Source organism: Lepus europaeus, chromosome 15 (genome assembly GCF_033115175.1).
Source record: "Lepus europaeus isolate LE1 chromosome 15, mLepTim1.pri, whole genome shotgun sequence".
Taxonomy (NCBI): domain Eukaryota; kingdom Metazoa; phylum Chordata; class Mammalia; order Lagomorpha; family Leporidae; genus Lepus; species Lepus europaeus.
Window position 1 is genome coordinate 71,299,700 of NC_084841.1, and position 19,364 is coordinate 71,319,063.

At 39.8% G+C, this 19,364-nt stretch overlaps 1 protein-coding gene across 1 annotated transcript in view; it reads left to right on the forward strand.

The window, feature by feature from the left end:
• The first annotated feature begins 518 nt into the window (after window positions 1–518).
• Window positions 519–19,364, forward strand: part of SLCO4C1 (solute carrier organic anion transporter family member 4C1) — a 67,236-nt gene continuing 48,390 nt past the window's right edge. Inside the window, exons 1-2 of the mRNA XM_062211815.1 lie at window positions 519–852; window positions 4,672–4,935. Coding sequence (XP_062067799.1) covers window positions 531–852; window positions 4,672–4,935 — 586 coding nt within the window. The 5' untranslated portion in view covers window positions 519–530. The remainder of the gene's footprint in view (window positions 853–4,671; window positions 4,936–19,364) is intronic.

Below are 19,364 nucleotides of genomic sequence, written 5' to 3' on the forward strand. Positions count from 1 at the left end.
TGGCCTGCTGCACGCTCTACGGCATCTCGTGGCAGTTCGACCCGCGCTGCAAGTACCAGGTGGAATGGAATCCAAAGCAGGACACATGCGGCTCTGGACACTTGGCGTCCAGCCCCAGGCCGCGTCGGCCAGCCAGCGGCAGAGCAGGAACGTTGAGGCTGTCATCTCCACAGGCCTTCGGACTCCCACTGTGTCTACCAGAGTTCCTGTCAGCACCCTGGGGGCGGTGGAGGGCCTGGGGCCGCAGACTCCCGCCCTCTCCGCTCCCGCCGAGGCACTGCGGGCTCTCCGCGGGTCGCCCGGCCGCCGCAGGGGCCGCACGCGCTCAGTCCTGCATTCCAGCCGGCCCCAGAGGCCACAGGTGAGGCGCCGCGAACTGCGCCAGGAGGCCCAGGGCGGCGGCGTCCGAGGGCAAGGAGGCGGCGTCCTCCCGCACGGGGGCGCTGTCACCTGCCCGGGGGCGGAGCCAGCGAGGAACCTGACTGCCCCGCGCCTCCGCGGCGCCGGAGTCGGGAGAACCCAACCTGATCATGAAGGGCGCCCAAGGCATCGAGAACCCGGCCTTCGTCCCCTGCAGCCCCGACACGTCGCGTCGCCTGTCGTCGTCGTCGCCATCCCAGGTGCAGGTCTCCGCCGCGTCCTCCGACGCCCAGGGAGCCGAGCCGCGGCCGCAGGAGGAGCCCAAGTCCCCCGAGGCGCCCCCAGCCTCGGCGGAACCGCCGGGGCCGCCGTCGCTGTCCGAGTTTGAGGAGGGGCCGTGCGGCTGGAGGAACTTCCACCCTCGGTGTCTCCAGCGCTGCAACACGCCCCGCGGCTTCCTGCTCCACTACTGCCTGCTCGCCCTCACACAAGGTAAAAGCCCCGCGCCCCGCGCCAGGTGCGAGGGGGACGCACGCCCACCGGCCCGCCGCCCGCCGCCGAGCGCCGCGGTTTACAAACTTGCGGGGCCAGCCGGTCCTCCGCCGCCGGCCGCCTCAGCGTAGCGCGCGGCGGTCCTCGCCCGGCTCGGGATGACAGGAACCTGTCCGCGGGGAGCCGGACACCTGGGGCCGCGAGTCCGTCCCAGCGGCCGGAGCCTGCCGAGCCTCTCTCGGCGGGTTTTTATCATGATGGTGGCATTTCAGAAGGACTCACCCATTCATGGATTGGCAACGGAGGCTGTGGGGGAAAAAAACTACTTAAAAATCTGAGGTGTGAAAGGGACGCCCGCATCCCCGGTTCCGAGAGGGAAGGCGGAGGGGGTGAGTGAGGGAGCCGCCTTCGCGCGCCCAGGCCACGGGAGTGGCCCGGGACCTGTTTATTCCACGATCTCCTCTTGCTTGTTCTCCCTGGAGTTGACGGATTTAGTCCAGGTTTACGCGCCCCTGGCCCTGGGGATTCCTCAGTCTACACTGAGTTTGCGGGAGAGAGGGATGCTGTGCAGGGAGACGGCTCCCTTTGCGGTAAAAGCCGGGATGGAAGAGAAGGCAGTGGGTGCAGGGGACCCACTGAGGCGCGCTGCGCGTGGGGTCTCGCCCGCCCAGGGCTTCCTTTGACTTTGGTTAGGTTTGATGCTTCAGGTCCCTTGAGTCACCGTCTCAAAATATGTTGTAAATAAACAATCAAGGATTGCCTGGGAGAAATGCAACCCAAGGAATATTTGGGGAGGGGGGGACGGTTGGTAATTGCTTTTTTTTTTTTTAAATAAAGTTCATATGAAAGTAAGCCAGTCTTAAGTTGATAAAAAAGGAAATCAAAGTAGGTACTTCCTGTTCTTAGTCCTGCCCAAGGCACCTAGCTCTCCCAGCTTTGCAAGTGTTGTGCTAGGTAAGTACTTCCTGCTGAAGGTCAGTTTTCAGCCCCTCGACAGTGTTCTGCCTGTTCCGCCTTGATGTCAGTTGTCTAAGATGAGTGGCAGTGAGGCATCTTAGTGTGCAAAGCATGTGAAGTGCAGAAAGTTGGACACTGAATTAAAAATGTTTTTTATCATACAGTTTATTCTGAAATGTATATATTATTCCAGAACATGTCATTTTGTAGTCAACAGAAAATATCGTTTCCTTGTCAAACATAATTGGCATTCATAGAAAAAGTCACGGGTTTAGCCTGGAGCGGGATCTACTGGGAGGTTACCAATTAAGCATAATTTCAGATAAAAGTGACGGATCACTTAATTCTTATTTAAGATCAAGTTTGAATGATGGCAAAATACTGTTGCCCTGTTTCTCAGAGTCCTTGGGAAGACTATTTCCACCATGTATTAATAGATATCTTTTGGAAGAAAAACAAAAACACATCAAATGCATTTATTTTATTTAAGCTGGCATTTCTCAAAGACAAAATAGGTTTCTCTTAGCACTTAATTTCCCAAAGTACTTCCTATCTTCATGCATTAACAATAGATAGGATTTTGGCATTTCATGTTTTTTTTTTTTTTTAAATTTTAAAGCAGTATTCTTGGGAGGTGCATAACTTAGAATTCACTTTGGAATTCATAGGATTATAATGCCATTCTCCCAGGGGAACTTCAAGTTCAAGTTTTTGAAAAGGAAGTTTTACCATCAAGGCAATGATTCATCATGACTGATTTTTAATCAGTATGTCAGATGTGTTGGGAAATTGATTTTTTTTTTTTGGATGGAAAGATTTTCATGTTATCAGATAAATTTATCTCCTTATAAAAGTGTCATTCCTGGGCACTTTATATTTACCTTGAAAGTTCAAGAATTATAAATTGGTTTATAGTGTTATTATACTGGCATAAAAGCAAAAATCATGTTAGGTCTTTTAAACATTGCTATATCAATTTTATTGAAATATATTTTCAGTTACAGTCTTGATAAAACAACAGTTAAAGGAACTGTAGTGATCATGCAATGTGTATAATTGTACTCAACTAAAGAGTGAAAAGAATTCATAGTGCCTCAAGTAAGAGGAGTAACCAGTGAAAATTTGCTTATAAGCATTGTATTTTCAGTTAATACCCTTGTTTTAAACTCCTGTGTTATTTATATGTAGATGGAACATTTTGAGATCCATCCAAATTGGATTTTCAGTCTCTCCTGTTTAGCTTCTACTAAACCTTCATTATAATTATAATAAGCAAATGAAATATATGTATTTTTTCTTTTACCTTTTGTTTGAAGAGGTTTATTTAAAGAGGTTATTTATTTATTCACCTATTTATTTGAAAGGCAAAAATGACAGGGAGAGAGAAAGAGAGAAAGTGAGTTTCCATTTGCTGATTTCCCAAATGCTTGTAACACCTGGATTCATCTACTTGAATTATAGGGACCCAAGTACTTGAGTCATCACTTTGCTGCCTCCCTGGGTGCACATTAGCAGGACGCTGGATAGGAAGAACAGCAGAGACTTGAATCCAGGCATTCTGTTAGAGGATGCTGGTGTCCCAAATGGTGCTTTTTTTATTATTATTTTTAAAGATTTATTTTATTTATTTGAAAAACCCAGTTAACAGAGATGTGGAGGCAGAGAGAGAAATCTTCCATCTGCTGGTTCACTCCCCAATGGCTGCAACAGCTAGAGCTGAGCTGAGCTGATCTGAAGCCAGGAGGCAGGAGCTTCTTCCGGGTCTCCCACACGGGTAGAGGGGCCCAAGGACTTGGCTGCATCAGGAGTGGAGCAGCTGGGACTTGAACCTGCACCCATATGAGATGCCAGCGCTGCTGACCAGGGCTTTAACTTGCTTTGCCACAGCGCCGGTCTCTTAAATTGTATCTTAACCCCTGTGTCAAATACTTGACCGTCCCTTTTACTTTATGATTTAGAATGTGAGTGGTTGAAATAAAACAGCTTATTTTTGCTCAAAACTTTTAAATGATAACATTATAAGGCTGTTAGAAAAAAAATGTCTTAGGCAAGAAAAGGTTGAGAACTCAATTTCTCCCTTGTTGAGACTTAGTTAAGATGGTCTCTTATAATAGATAAGTATGCTGAAGGATTTGGTAACTTGGGGAGCAATTGAGCATAACTGAACTAGTACCTTTTGTACTCTTCCCAGTGAGGTGCACAGGAGTACACTACACTTGAAATCTATTTAGCAAACTGACTTCATGGGACTGTATCAGTCTGACTTTGTGGTTGTCATTTAAAGAGAAGTAAAGTAAGGCCAGTTAACTACAGTTTAGTATGTGGCAATCATCAGTTTTGTTGAACACCTGAAAATTAGCAAATATATAATTTAAAAAACAAACGGATTTTCAAGGAAGTATGTTTGAGTTGCTGAACTTTGAAAGTTTAAAAAAAAATGGACACATTTAAAACTAAGCAAACAGAAAACCAAACTTTAGCACATTAAAAAAATTATTTACTTATTTGCAAGATAGAAATACAAAGAGAGAGGGAGGGACACACATAGGCACACTCCCCAAATGGCCACAACAGGCAGGGCTGAGCCAGGCCAAAGCCAGGAGCCAGGAACTCCATTCCATGTGGATTGCAGGGCCCAAGTACTGGGGCCATCTAGTGCTGATTTCCCAGGTGCATTAGTAGGAAGGTGATCTAGAAGTGGATCAGCTGGGACTCAAACCAATGCTCATATGGGATGCCAGCATTGCAGGTGAAGGCTTGACCAACTGCACTGCAATGCTGGCCCCAATGCATTGGTTAAGAATAGTAATGTGTATGATAAAGTTGTAATAATGCATATGCATTTCCTTTGGTTTCTTTTAGGTATTGTAGTAAATGGCCTCGTAAATATTAGCATTTCCACGATTGAGAAGCGCTATGAAATGAAGAGTTCTCTTACGGGCCTGATATCATCAAGCTACGATATCTCATTCTGTGTGTTGTCTTTATTCGTCTCATTCATTGGTGAGAGAGGACACAAGCCCAGGTGGCTGGCATTTGCATCCTTTATGATAGGACTGGGAGCACTCGTATTTTCATTGCCACAGTTTTTCAGCGGACAATATCATTTGGGATCCATTTTTGAAGGTAAGTTTCTGTTGTGCTTTTGTTTGGTTTTCATCTCAAGAAGTGGCAAATGAGGAAATTAACTCTATATTGCAGTTCACTTGTACTGTAGGCTGAGGATCTGAGTCTCAGCCACTGCTCACTGCTTTGTTGGTTACGTGAATTGTGTGAGGTAGGAGATTAGAGGCGGATTGTGTATTGTTCATTGCTTCCGTGGTTCTCCCAGTTTTTAATCCTCTGATTCTGGTTCCCCAAGAAGAGATGATGATCTGTCCTTTACTGGTGGTGTGACCTCCCTGGGGTTTTGAGAGCTGTAGTATTCCTTTTTGTGCTTTTGTTACCTGTGCTCTGCACCCTGGGTGTGTTTGCTCTTGATTTGAGACAATAAAGAGAGGTGACACTTGTAGGGTAGGACATTTCCTGAGAACTGAGGCCAGCCCAACTGGACTGTGGTTAGAGCCACAAAACTTTAGAGCGGCATGTAGTGTTGCTCTGGTTAGATGAAGAAGTGCGTTATCCCAAGACTCAGAAAGAAGACTTGATTATCTAAATTTGTTTTCAAAGAATAATTTTTAATAGGAAAAACAAAAATCATAGAGCCAGAGGAATGTGCTAGTGAAAGTAGTCCTTAAAAGTTTTCATGTTCTTCCTTGGGTGTTTAATAGCAAATATTGAAGTAATTAAGAACAAAGTCAGATGATTACAAATTTAGAAGCTGTCAGAGGTTAAGTCACTGGAGAAAAGTTTATAGTAAGGAGAGAATGGAGAATTAGAACTTGCTGCTCTTTAGACATTATTTTTTAAAAAGTTAAGAGTGCTATATTTTTGTATTAATATTAAAAAGTAAGGTGGTAGTCTCTTTCTAGATCATTTTCTCATTTATAGAATTGGAAGAAATGGAGAAAAGATATTAATGTGAGATGTTAACGGGAAATGGGTGAGGGATATATGAGAACTCTTGTATCACTGTGCCGTATTTTTGTTTTGTGAGCTTAAAACTATTCTGAAATAACATGTTTAAAAATTGTTAAATATTGTCAATAACATGTATCTACTATGCAGCATGGCTTTTGCTGTTCTGAATTTATTAGGTAAGTAGAGTTCATATTAGAAATGAGAATAGAATATGCAAGTAGTTGGATGAATAGAGGGAGTTTATAAAATATGGCTGAGTTTGGAATGAATAAAACAAGGAGAGTATGTTATCAGTGGAAAGAATGCTCATGTAGGTTCAGGTACACTATCCAAGATTGAACAAGACTGCATAAAGCAAACTTGACCCTGTCTCACTGGGGTTAGTTTTAAAAACTAGTCAAATATTGCAGCATCGGCTTTAGTACATCACTCTTAAAATCTGAATGGTAATGGAAATCTAAATTTTAATCTGCCATACAAGAAAATGAGATCCTGATCCTCTGATAATGAAAATGTTCTGGGCTTTGTAGCATTTAGGTGGTAATCTTTGTGCTGTGTCTTGGCCCTTGCCTTTCAGGTTAAAATCATGTGTCCTACTTGTTTTTAAAGTAAACACAGAAACTTTGCTCAAAAATCTCTGACTCTGTAAACTAAAACATAAACATCTCTCCCAGTACAACAGCCTGATCTGTCTTGAGCTATTTTGGCTTCCTCTTTTGCTATGTACACCTGGTGTTACAGCCAACTTGAACAATTTATATTTCCCAGTGGAAATGGCCACAGGTTAAATTGTGTGGATGGCTAGAGACAAAACTAAGAAGATAGTTGAAGCCAGATCATACACTTTTTGTATGCTATTTTACACTGTGCAGGTTGTCATTGAATTCTTGATAAAACTGACTTTTTTGGTTATTTAAATAGATTATTGAAATAGATTAGATAAGGCAGTTGACTGATCTGTAAAATTTCCTCTCCAAATAAATTGACTCATAATTCAAACAATAGCTTATCTATGACAAATGAAAGGAAAAACTCGAGTTGCTGTTATATTGTCATTCACACACTGAACATTTGTTGGTATGGAGCTGAGATACAGCAGTAAAACAGTTCATGCCATCTGCATGGGAATAGATACACAATTAAGCACACAAGGTACCTGACGACTGAGAAGAGTGGATGAAGGGAACAAGTAGTATGAAGTGCACATAAGGGTATACAGGTAGACCAAGGCAGTACTTTAGTAATTAGTTGGTAATGAGGAACAAGCTTTTGAGTTTACTTTCCAGGCTGGAGAAAAATATGATTAAGGGCTTCGTAGTAGGGAAGAGCTTGGTAGGTTTTGGGAATTGTCAATTTTGGCCATCATAGTCAAAGCCCAAGAGAGTGTGGCACGAGTGAACTTGGAGAGGCAGGTTGATGCCAGTGAGGTATTTAGATTTTGCTTTGACAATGCAAAGTCATGGACTAGTTTACACAGGGCAGTGCATGATCTTATTTGTGTTTTAAAATGATCATTTTGGCTTCTGTGATTCCAAAAGGCAAGTGTAAATGGCAAAATTTCATCCTTTTGATGGCTGAGTACTATTTCATTGTGTATGTGCCACATTTTCTTTATTTGTTCATCAATAGATCCACACATACATTATTTTCATTTTCTGGCTATTGTGAGTAGTGCTGCAGAAAAAACATGGGAGTGCAGATGTCTCTTCAACAGATGGATTTCATTTCCCTTCGATATATACCCAGGAGTGGGATTGCTGGATCATTTGGGACATTTCACTCTGTATATCTGTAATAAAACATCACACAGCACTCCATAAATATTTATAATTTTCATACATCTGTTACTTTTTTTAAATAAAAATTTTTAAAAAGAGTAAATGGGAAGATATCACTCACGAGATATATTTCTTTAAGGATATGATTTTTTTTGTAAAACTGTACTTATTTATCTGTTGAAAGGCAGAGTGACCAAGGGAGAGACAAAGAGGGATCTTGCATCCATTGGTTCACAACTCAAATGTCACAACAGCCAGGGCCAGTCAGCAGCTCCATCCAAGTCTCTGACATGGGTAATAGGAACCCATGTACTTGTTCCATCATTTGTTGCTTCCCAGGAGCATTAGCAGACAGCTAGATGGGAAGCAGAGGTAGAACTCTGATATGGGGTTCAAGTGTACCCATGCAGCAGCTTAATCCACTGTACCTCAGCATCCCCCCAAGGGGCTTTTCTTTAAAGGCCAGGTGAGGGATGAAGATGGCTGGGACTGAGATGGTAGCAGTAGAGATCCAAAGGATGGCTGAATTTTGATGTTTTTTAGAAGAAAAAGAGATAAGATTCTCTATTGGATTTGCTGTGAAGTAGGAATGAATAGTGAGTCCTTGGTATTTGACTTGACCAACTGTGGCCATTTACCATAATATGGAAACTAGAATGAACAGAATTGGCAGTGGAACCCAAGGATTCCTGTTTGGACTGGTTGAGTATGAACTGCATACATACTATATTATATCTTCTGTTGCAGTATATAATCTGCAAACGTGTTCATGTAAATGTACAAGTCATTCAATGGTCATGATTCCTAGAAGTGTAAATACTGTATTTTAAGAGCTTCTGCATTCTAATTTTTAAAGGTAATGTCACATTGACTTTCAGGAAGAGATATACTAGTTCCTCTTCTACTGTCAGTGCATGAAAATGGCTATTTTTAATTTCTGCATTCAGTTTTCACCCCTGGAAAGCTGGAAGTTTTCCTTAACAGTATTGTTGGATGTGTGTGTATGTATGGGTGTGCATGTGTATGTATGCAGGCGTTTATGTGTCACAGATTAGCTATGAATATTGCTGAAATTACATTATATGCCTAAAGGAACCTAGGCATTCAGAAACAGAAGCAATGGTAGGAATCATGAATTCCTTCTTTTTATAACGTGGAACCTTAGGAAAAGAGAAAGTGATTTCATAAATGGTTAATAACAGCTAAGATGGATCTAGTTTTTATGTTTGTTTAATGCTTTTCAAGTTTTTTATGCTTATTACTCATAAGGTTACTAAGGATATTAAATGATTTCAGACTTTTATGAATTTAAACCATGTCTTTTCCAATTTCAAGTAGTGAAGTGTGATGGCTTACATCTTCTTTAACACATCACACTAGTCTGTTCAAGTAAATTAATCCACTTTTGCAATATGGGAACTTATTTAAGAAAAACAGAGGAGAAAATTAGGACCTTATATGGGAAAAGGAAAACAAATTAGTTGAAAGCTTCCTGGAAATAAGTTAGAGGCAAGGGAATGTGCAGTCTTCTTGAGCAACATAATGTAATGTAACCTAGTGAACATAACAGCAAGAGATTAGTATATTACTTGAAGTCAGACATGTAATTTAATTAGAAATGGACATTGAGGAAATAAACATACACTTGTATGCCTTTTTTGTTGCTGTTATTTTTTTGAGCATGAGCAAAACGAAAGTCATGGCTCATTTTACCTGAGATAATCTCCATAAGAGGAGATTAAAGTAAAATAATACAAGGAGAAGGTAGAAGTAAACAAAATATGAAAGGTGATAGGCATCTATAGTTTCTACAGGTGTAAGGCTAACATAAAAAGAGATTAAGAGGTAGTAAAGGGTAGAAAGATGTATTTGGAAATGGCCTGAAGTTTCTATTGTTTTGTAAAAATACAAATTTAAGTCAGTTTAAGAGAGGTTTTTGGAAGAACTTTTCTTGAGACATAGGGTTGCAAGTGATTATTTAGCTTTGGAGGTGATAAAATTTGTCAAAGTAAAGTTTTGGTGGTTGCACTGGATAAAACAGGGGAAGTGTTAAGAGAAATAAATACTTCTAAGTAGTAATTTTTGTCCATGTTAACCTGAAAACAGATTAATGTTCTAAAAACATTTTCAAATTAATCACATTTGACCTTAGCCTTTTAAAAATATTTATCTGTATTTGAGAGAAAGAGAGATAGAGAGATTATCTTCCATCCATTGATTGACTCCACAGGGCTGGGTCAGACTGAAGCCAGGAGCACAGAACTTAATCCAGTTTTCTCCCATGTATGGCAGGGACCCAAGTACGTAAGCTATCACCTGTTGACTCCCAAGGTGTATGTTCATGAAGCAAGAAATGGAAGCAGTAGAGACTTGAACCTAGATACTCCAAATAAGATACAGTATCTTACTCAGTGCACCAGATGTCCACCCTGGAACTCATTTTTGATGTATTTTAATATAATATTGACATAGCAGCATATTTTAATGTAACCTTTAAACATTTAAAATGTAGTAAATAAGTTTTTACCTCATAACAACAGTTTGTTTTCATTCAAGCACTTTTCAATTCCTTTTGGATTAGTGTTGTTTTAATATTGCTAAGAAAGATAATCTTTTTGTCTTTTTGAGAGAAGTTATTAAAAACAAGGAATTATAGAAAAGTGATGACTAAATCCAAGAAAATTCTTTTACTGACTGATAATTGGCAAATTTTTTCCTACATTGTATTGTTTCTAATTTCCATCACTTTCCCTCAAAAGTAAGACTTGATGATAAAAATTTTCACTAGCTGCAGCAGTAAATTTTTAAGGTGTTAGTTTGATGTTTTAGGGAGGTTTCTGTATGAAAGAACGTTGGTTATATTGGGGAACTACTTCACAAAGCTGTTTTAGGGAAGTGATTAGAATGGGAGTCAAAGTTGGGCTTAATTTCTGGTTACTATTTTACCTTTATCTGTGTCCTGAGTTTTTTGTTTTTATTTTTTAATTTGGAATACTGGCCTAGACTGGAGAAGACATCAGTCAAAGAATCCTTACAGAGATTTCCAAGCATTAATTCAATATAGGATGCCTTAATTCGGCTTGGCCTTCTTCCTTCTTTCATATTCTTAATTTACGAAAATCACTTTAATCTTTCTTGTATTTCGATTATATTGTAACTGAAATTAATAAAGACCTAAAGGGAAGTTATTTCCTAGGTTAGGAGATACAATGGTGTAATGAGACAAATGATTCCAACTTAAACTTCGTACACACCAGAACAGGGCTGGAGCTAACGTTTAGGGTAGTCAGTGCTCTAGTTGAAGCTATGATGGTATTTGTTGTCAGAGTACTTCAGTCTTCCTCAAACTGTGAATTACTCTGGAGAGTTGCTATTCCTATTTAATGCTATTCTATTCCTATTCCTATTTAATGCCACCTGTTATGGACCCTGATTCAGTAAATCTGGACTTAGAGATCAGTATTAAAAAAAAACTACCAAGGTTGTCTTTGTCCAATTTGGGACACACGTGCCTTCTGGTGTAGGCTCTGATTGTTTTCAGACTTTCAACTGTGGAGGTATTTATTTTTATAATGAGAATTTCACAAGTACCACAAATACTAGGTGCTCTAATGTAGCCAGCTTTGTTGAAATTCCAATGAATAAATATCTGAAATGGAAAAACAAACTCACAGAGAAAAATCAGTATGAAAATGTATCAATGAGATGATAGCACAGGCCCCCACTTCTATTCACATGTGGAATACAGGTTACTAGTAGGTAGTAGTTTAAAACATCCAGAGTTACAGTGAAAAAAAAAATTACCAATGTCTTCCAAAGTACAGTCTGCAGAACAATTTCTAGAGATATTAGGAAGATGTCCCAAAAGTGTTCAGTGTTTGAATGAGTTGGGAAAAAAATGGGAGCTAGGAGCTAAACAGGCATATTTAGTGCATCACTATGGTAGTGACTGCATTGAGTAACTCTTTGGTATGGGATCTGGTACGTGCAGTCCTGAACCTACTGACTGAGGGACTCCACTGCTGTGCTTGTACCTGTCATCCTGTTGCCGGCTTCCACTTCTCCTTTTCTCCTTCAGGTACAAGCTTCAGTGAACACATTTTAAGAAAAGCTGCTCTGTGTTGTCTTAGGTCTAAGTCTGTGTTTTTGAAAGCCCTTCTTGAATTTAGAAAACTGCATTATGGGTGCTAGCCATAGTGCTCAAGCAAAAAAGTTGTTGAGTTGTCAACTGTATTCATTAAAGAACAGATCCCTTTTATGGAGCAGAGTAGGAGCCTAATGACAATAAGACTAGATCATAGCAAATAAAGGCAGTTTGAGGTTTCCTGTCCACATTTTCCATAAACATGAGCCAAAGAATGTGACTTTCTCTCGCTCGCTCGCTCTCTCTGCCTCTGAAAGTGGGAAGAATTGTGTTCAGTAACAAGAGGCAACAATTATCTGCCATAAATAATCTTTATGAGTAAGATTTAGATTCTGAAAAATTTACAATGTGAAAAAGGAAGCTAAAATGAGAAGCATATTCAGAAACAGTTGCACACAGATTTAATGTTCTACTTTTGGTTTTTGTCTTAGCTATTTGTTGAAATGATTTCATTGTAGTACTTTTAAGGTGATGATAAAATGTCAGGATTCTCTTTTGATAGGTCTTATTTACCTTCATGTGTAAAATAAATTCTATGACAGGGCATTGAAGTTGTATGTAACAGATATACATGTGGGAGGTAATGATTAAGCAATTTTTTGTAGCTTCCTCAGAAAGATTGGTAAAAATGTGGTATGTGGCAAGAAATGAGGAAACTCTACTGTCTTAGTCACAGTCCTTAAATATGCACAAATTGGCCAACGTGTGCTTTGATGCATTCTTTCTGTACTAAATACTATTAGCACATGACATTTGCAACATAGCAAGAATAGCAGGGTCAGAAAGAAGTGAGTTTAAATTTTTGCACACACACTGTATAATAGAACTGTGTAGTTCTATGTAAGTTTTTTCAAGAATAATTCATACTAATAGCATGACGGTTTCCAAAATGTTCTTGGGAAATTTGTATAATCCTTCAATTCAATGTTTGCACCAACTTTTGGAAGCCCTCCCTTAACCATTGCCTCACAGAAGATTATGCATATGCAGTGATAAGGCAGTGCTGGTCAGTAAACCAGAGCAATGGGTAATAATGATGCTCTTGATAAATAATCTCTATCTTGGTTTGTTTAGTTATTGGTGATAGTAGTTACAAAATAACATAAACAAGTAAAAAAATCTTCCAAAATAGTAAAATTTTTTTGTAGGTTCCACTTGGTCTTGACATATTTCAAAGTCTGACCAAACATTTTCAAAATAATACATTAGAAAAGAGTTTTAATGATATGTTTTCAGGACAGTATTCTTTTTACTTATTTATTTGAGAGGTAGAGTTACAGAGAGTGGGAGAGACAGAGAGAAAGGTCTTCCATCTGCTGGTTCACTCCCCCAATGGCCACAATGGCTGAAGCTGGGCAGATCTAAAGCCAAGAGCCAGGAGCTTCTTCTGGGTCTCCCGTCCAGATGCAGGGGCCCAAGCACTTGAGCCAATCTCCATTGTTTTCCCAGGCCATAGACAGCTAGATCAGAAGAGGAGCAGCCAGGACAGAAACTGGCAGCCATATGATATGCTGGCACGGCAGGTAGCCTACTATGCCACAGCACTGGCCCTGGTTGTATTCTTTTTATAAGGAAAATGTATTTGTTTAGGTTAATTGACTTCATTTAGCATTAAATGTCGACTCATGAAATATCCTTTATTTTTAAAAAATTTTAAACATGATATGTACTTTGTAAGACATTCAGTAAATAGAAAAACACAAGCAAAAATAGAATAATAAGGGTGATAATTTTTTTCCTAACACAGTCTAGATTAATCCCTGTTAATATTGTTCAGTCTTTTTGATGTATACATACATTCACAGGCATTAACACACATGTATCATACATCCATCATGTATGACTGGCATTAACACACATTCATGCACACACTAACACCCACTTAACTTTTCTACCCCTCACACATATTCATACATCCTTGCATCACATTCAGGAAGGAAAAAGGTTTTGAACCTATGGATATCTAATTTAAAAAAAACTTGTGGCCGGCGACGCAGCTCACTAAGCTAATCCTCCGCCTGTGGCGCCGGCACCCCAGGTTCTGGTTCCAGTTGGGGTGCCAGATTCTGTCCCGGTTGCTCCTCTTCCAGTCCAGCTCTCTGCTGTGGTCCGGGAAGGCAGTGGAGGATGGCCCAAGTGCTTGGGCCCTGCACCCACATGGGAGACCAGGAAGAAGCACCTGGCTCCTGCTTCAGATTGGTGCAGTATGCCGGCCGCAGTGCGCCGGCCATGGTGCTACTTGGGGGATGAGCCAACGGAAAAAGGACGACCTTTCTCTCTCTCTCTCTCTCACTGTCTAACACTGCCTGTCAAAAAAAAAAAAAAAGAATTTAAAAAAAAAACCTTGTAGTACATTTTGGACATAATTTTTATTAATAAAGATGGAACTACAGGATCTTTATACATTTATTTAGTTCATTTTATAGATTAGCCAATCATCTGTTGTTATGTTTGTTTGTTTTTCTTTGAGAGACAGAAAAACTAATTAAATTGAAAGTAGATCTTTGTAAAAATTGAGAGGGAATGAGAAAGGAAGGAGGAGGAAGGATGGGGGCATGGGAGTGCAGGAAGGTAGGGTGGTAAGTATCACTATGTTCCTAAATCTATATGTATGAATTACATGAAATTTGTTTACTTTATATCAAATTTTTTTAAAAGACTGAGTTCCTATCAGCTGGTTCACTTTCTAAATGCCTGCAACAGCTGGGTATCCTGAGGGTGTAAGCTGGGAACTCACGTCCCCCATGACGGGGGCAGAAACCCAACCATTTGAGTCATCGCCACTACCCACTATGATCTGTGTTAGCAAGAAGCTGGAGTCAGAACCCAGCATTGAACCCAGCACACCAGTGGGGAATGTGGGTGTCCCAACCAGCATGTTTTTAAAAAAGATTTATTTATTTATCTGAAAGTCAGAGTTACACACAGAGAGAAAAGGAGAGTCAGAGAGAGAGAGAGAGAGAGAGAGAGGTCTTCCATCCAACTGGTTCACTCCCCAGTTGGCCGCAGTAGATGGTGCTGCACTGATCTGAAGCCAGGAGCCAGGAGCTTCTTCCAGGTCTCCCACATGTGTGCAGGGGCCCAAGGACTTGGGCCATCTTCTACTGCTCTCCCAGGCCATAGCAGAGAGCTGGATTGGAAGTGGAGTGGCCAGGACTCGAACTGGAGTCCATGTGGGATGCCAGCACAGCAGGCGGCAGCTTTGCCTGCTACACCGCAATGCTGGCCCCACAAACAGCATTTGAACCTCAGGCCAATCACTGCCCCAACCTTGCTATGTTTTTATTAATGCTTTTTTAATTTTCTGTTTAGAGAGTTTCTATAAGTCATTGCAATTTGGATAACAGCAAGAGAAAAAAATACCCCAATTCACTGTTACTGTTTTCTTGAGAACAACTTTGTTGTAATGTTTCTACTGTTCTGTTTTTTAGTTAATATATTTTCAACCTGTGAGCATTTTTATTCTTGCATAACATTGCATTTTACATTTTAGTCATTTTCATAAATCTGAAAACTTTTAAAGTGTTTTGTATTATAAATTTATAATAAACATTTTTATGTTTAAAGATTTTGCCATATTTCAGTAAGTATATAGTATATTGCCTTTTAGAATTGGCTTTTCCTACTCAACATAATTCTCTTAAAACTCATCAAGGGGCTGATGCTGTGGTATAGTAGGCTAAGCCTCTGTCTGTGGCACCAGCATCCCATATAGGCACTGGTTCATGTCCTGGGTGCTCTTCTTCCGATCCAGCTCCCTGCTATGGCCTGGGAAAGCAGTAAAAGATGGCTCAAGTACTTGGGCCCCTGGACACACATGGGCTACCTGGAAGAAGCTCCTGGCTTCTAGCTTTGAATAGGCTCAGCTCCTGCCCCAGGAGACCATTTGGTTCCTTCTCTCTGTAATTCTATCTGTCAAATAAATAAATAAAATCTTAAGAAAAACTCATCATGTTTCATGCTTTTTAAGTGCTGATTAGTAGTCCAGGGTAGGGAGTGCCATGATTTGTTTAACCATTTCCCTGTTAAGGGACATCTGATTAGTTCCTGGTTTGGGGTTATCACAAATAAAGCTCTGAACATTTGTGTATGGATTTTTGTGAAAATGTAAGTTTTCGGGTGAACCAACGGCAAAAGGAAGACCTTTCTCTCTGTCTCTCTCTCTCACTATCCACTCTGCCTGTCCAAAAAAATAAAAAAATAAAAATAAAAATAAAATGTAAGTTTTCATTTCTCTGGGATAGATTCCTTAGAGTAAAACTGCTGGATCATATGATAGTTCCATGTCCATCTTTTCTTGAGAAAATCAAGTGTTTTCCCGAGTCATTGTACTATGTTATTTTTCCTTTGGCAACATGTGAATAACCCCGTTGATCTGTACTTCTTGCCAGAAGTTAGTGTTGTCATTCATTTTAATTTTAGTCATTCTGATCTGTGTGTCGTGTTATCTGATTATCTTTTAATTTGCCCTAAAGGCTCATTATAATATATTTGCCAAAATAAAAATTTGCCCTAAAGGCTGATAATACTGAGCACCTTAGCTTGTGCTAATTTGTCATGTGTATATCCTCCTTGGGGAATTGTCTCTTCTTGTCTTATGCACATGATCTACCTGGACTGCTTATTTTTTTACTGCTGACCTTTGAGAGTTACACAGGTATTCTGAATACTTTGTCCCATAGGTAATGTGCAGACATTCATCTGTCTATCACTTGCCTTTTCACCCTTTTAACAGGTTTTTTTAAAAATTAAGTACAATTTATCAGTTTTTCTTTTTCTGATTATGCTTTTGATGTCAAGTGTAAGAAAGTCAGATCAAGGTTCATTTTTATGATTTTCGTGTATATGTCTATAGGTGTCCAGTTGCCCCAGCACCATATCTGTGTGGATCTATTACTTGGGTCTCTATTCTGTTCAGTTGATCCATGTGTCTATCAGTATCACAGTACTGATTATTATTATTATTTTTTTTGCTGGATCCATATATTTGAAAGGCAATGAGAAAGAGGGAAGAAGGGAGGGAAAGAGAGAGAGAGGAGGAAAGGTAGAGTGAGAGAGAGGCAGAGAGAGAGAGAGAGAGAGGAAATCTTTTGCCTGGTTCACTCCCCAAATGACTGCACTGGTTAAGAGTGGAACAAGCCAAAGCAGGAGCCAGAAACTCCATCTGGGTCTCCCACATGGGTGGCGGGGGCCCAGGCACTTGTGAAATCTTCCATTGTCTTCCTCGGTGTATCAACAAGGAACTGGATTGGAAGTGGAGCAGCTGGGACTTGAACCAGCACTCCAATATGGGATGCTGGTGTCACTAGTTGTTGAAGTTGATTTCTTCTGAGAGGATTCATTCTGAGAGGAGGAGCGTGGTGGGGGCAAGAGGCATGGAGTCACCACACAGACCCTAGGAAAGTGGGCCAGAGGCAAGCAGCCTACAGACTCATTTATTTCAGTTGCTACAGCTGCTTATATAGCCAAGGCAGCCAATCTGGTCAAGGGGCGGTCTATGCCCTAACCAATCACAGCTGTTGCCAGGCAGTTTCCAAAGCCATCCAATCACAGCCTGTTGCCAGTCAGGCTCTGTTGCCAGGCAGTTTCTGAAACCATCAAATCATGACCTGTTGTCAGTCAGGCTCTGTTGTCATGTGGTTTCCGAAGCCATCCAATCACGGCCTGTTGCCAGGCAGTTTGTTGTTAGCAGCCATCTTGGCATGACCTTCTCACCTCTGTGGCCATCTTGGCATGACCTTCTCACCTCAGTGACCATCTTGGCATGACCTTTTCACCTTCTCATTCCACCACAGCTAGTGGTGGCATAATCTGCTGCACACACAAGGCCAGCCTCTATTGTATTGGCTAATGTAGGTATGCAATCAGTTTTGAAATCTGCTAGATTACTTCCAACCATTTTATTTTTAAAAATTGTTTTGACAACTGTAATTCATTTTAATTTACATACAAATTTTAGAATAAGCTTGTTTACAACTTTCTGCTGTGGCCCGGGAGGGCAGTGGAGGATGGCCCAAGTGCTTGGGTCCCTGCACCCGCATGGGAGACCAGGAAGAAGCTCGTGGCTCCTGGCTTTGATCGGTATAGTTCCGGCCGTGGCAGCCATTTGGGGAGTGAACCAATGGAAGGAAGACCTTTCTCTCTGTCTCTCTGTCTCTCACTGTCTGTAGCTCTACCTGTCAAATAAATAAATAAAATATTATAAAAAAAAAGCTTGTCTATATCTATAAAATACTTTGATAGAATTTTGACAGCAATTATATTAAAACTGCAAACTGGTGAATAGCCAACTTTATTGTGTTGAGTCTTCCAATTCATGATCATGTGTATTTCTTCATATATGTAGATAATAATTCCTGTCATTGGTGTTTTATAATTGGAGCTTGTAAGTTATGTACATGTTTTGTTAAATTTACACTTAAGCGTTTACCCTTTTATGATGGTAAATAGTACAATATTTTAAATTTGTTTACATGTATTCATCACTAAAACATAGAAGTATCATTGACTTTTGTATATCTTATTTTGTGTTTGTGACCCTACTGAACTTATTATTAACTCTTAAAAGTTATTTTGTAGATCCCTGGTGTTTTCTTTGAAGACAGTTGTATCTTGTGCAGACAGGGATGGTTTTAATTCTTTCTCTACATTCTGTGTATCATCAGTTGTCTTTTCTTGCCATATTGCACCAATTAGAAGTTCCAGTATTATTTTGAATAAGAGTGATGAGTGCAGACATTCCTACCTTGTTCTGTATCTTAGGACAGAAGCTTTCAGTCTTTCACCATTGCTGTAGGTTTTTATAAATGTTTTTTACCAAATTGAAGGAGTTATATATCTCCACTTTTTCTGAAAATTTTTTCATGAATGATTGCTGAATTTTGTCAAATGCTTGTTCTACATCAATCGGTAGAATCATGATTTTTTTCATCTTTAGCCTGCTAATATAATGGATTACATTTTGAAAAAATATTGATTACTAACCATTCTTGCATCTGAGATAAGCCTCACTGGACAGAATTATATTTTGATATTTTTCTGGATTCTGTTGGTAATATGAGGCAACCTTAATAAGTTTGTGGAAAAATATTATTAAAAGATGAATTTATTTTGGTGTAAAAAGTGTGAAATTCATAATAGTTTTGTATAATATGCATCTTCTGTGAGTGTTTGAAGATCTTCATATTTTATTAATAATCTTTGTATCTGTATTCACAAGAAATGTTAGTATATCATTTCCTTTATTGTATTGTCTTTATTGGTTTTGATTTCAAGGAATTGCTAGCTTCATAAATGAATTGAGAGGTGCTCCTCTTATTTTTTTAAGAGATTATGTAGGATTTTATTTCTTTATATGATTGCTAAAATTCTCCAGAGGAAACTATTTATGCTTCAAGATATCTGTTTGGGAAGTTTTCCAATTAAGATTTTAATTTTCCCAATAGTTACAGGACAATACAAACCTACTTCATATTGGGTGAGTGGAGGTAATTTGTGCTTCCCATTAAATTAGTCCATTTCAATAAGTTGTCACATTTATGTGTATTATATTCCTGGTATTTCTTTATCAATAGGGTCTGCTTGGAAATTCTTTGATTACTGACAATCTATAA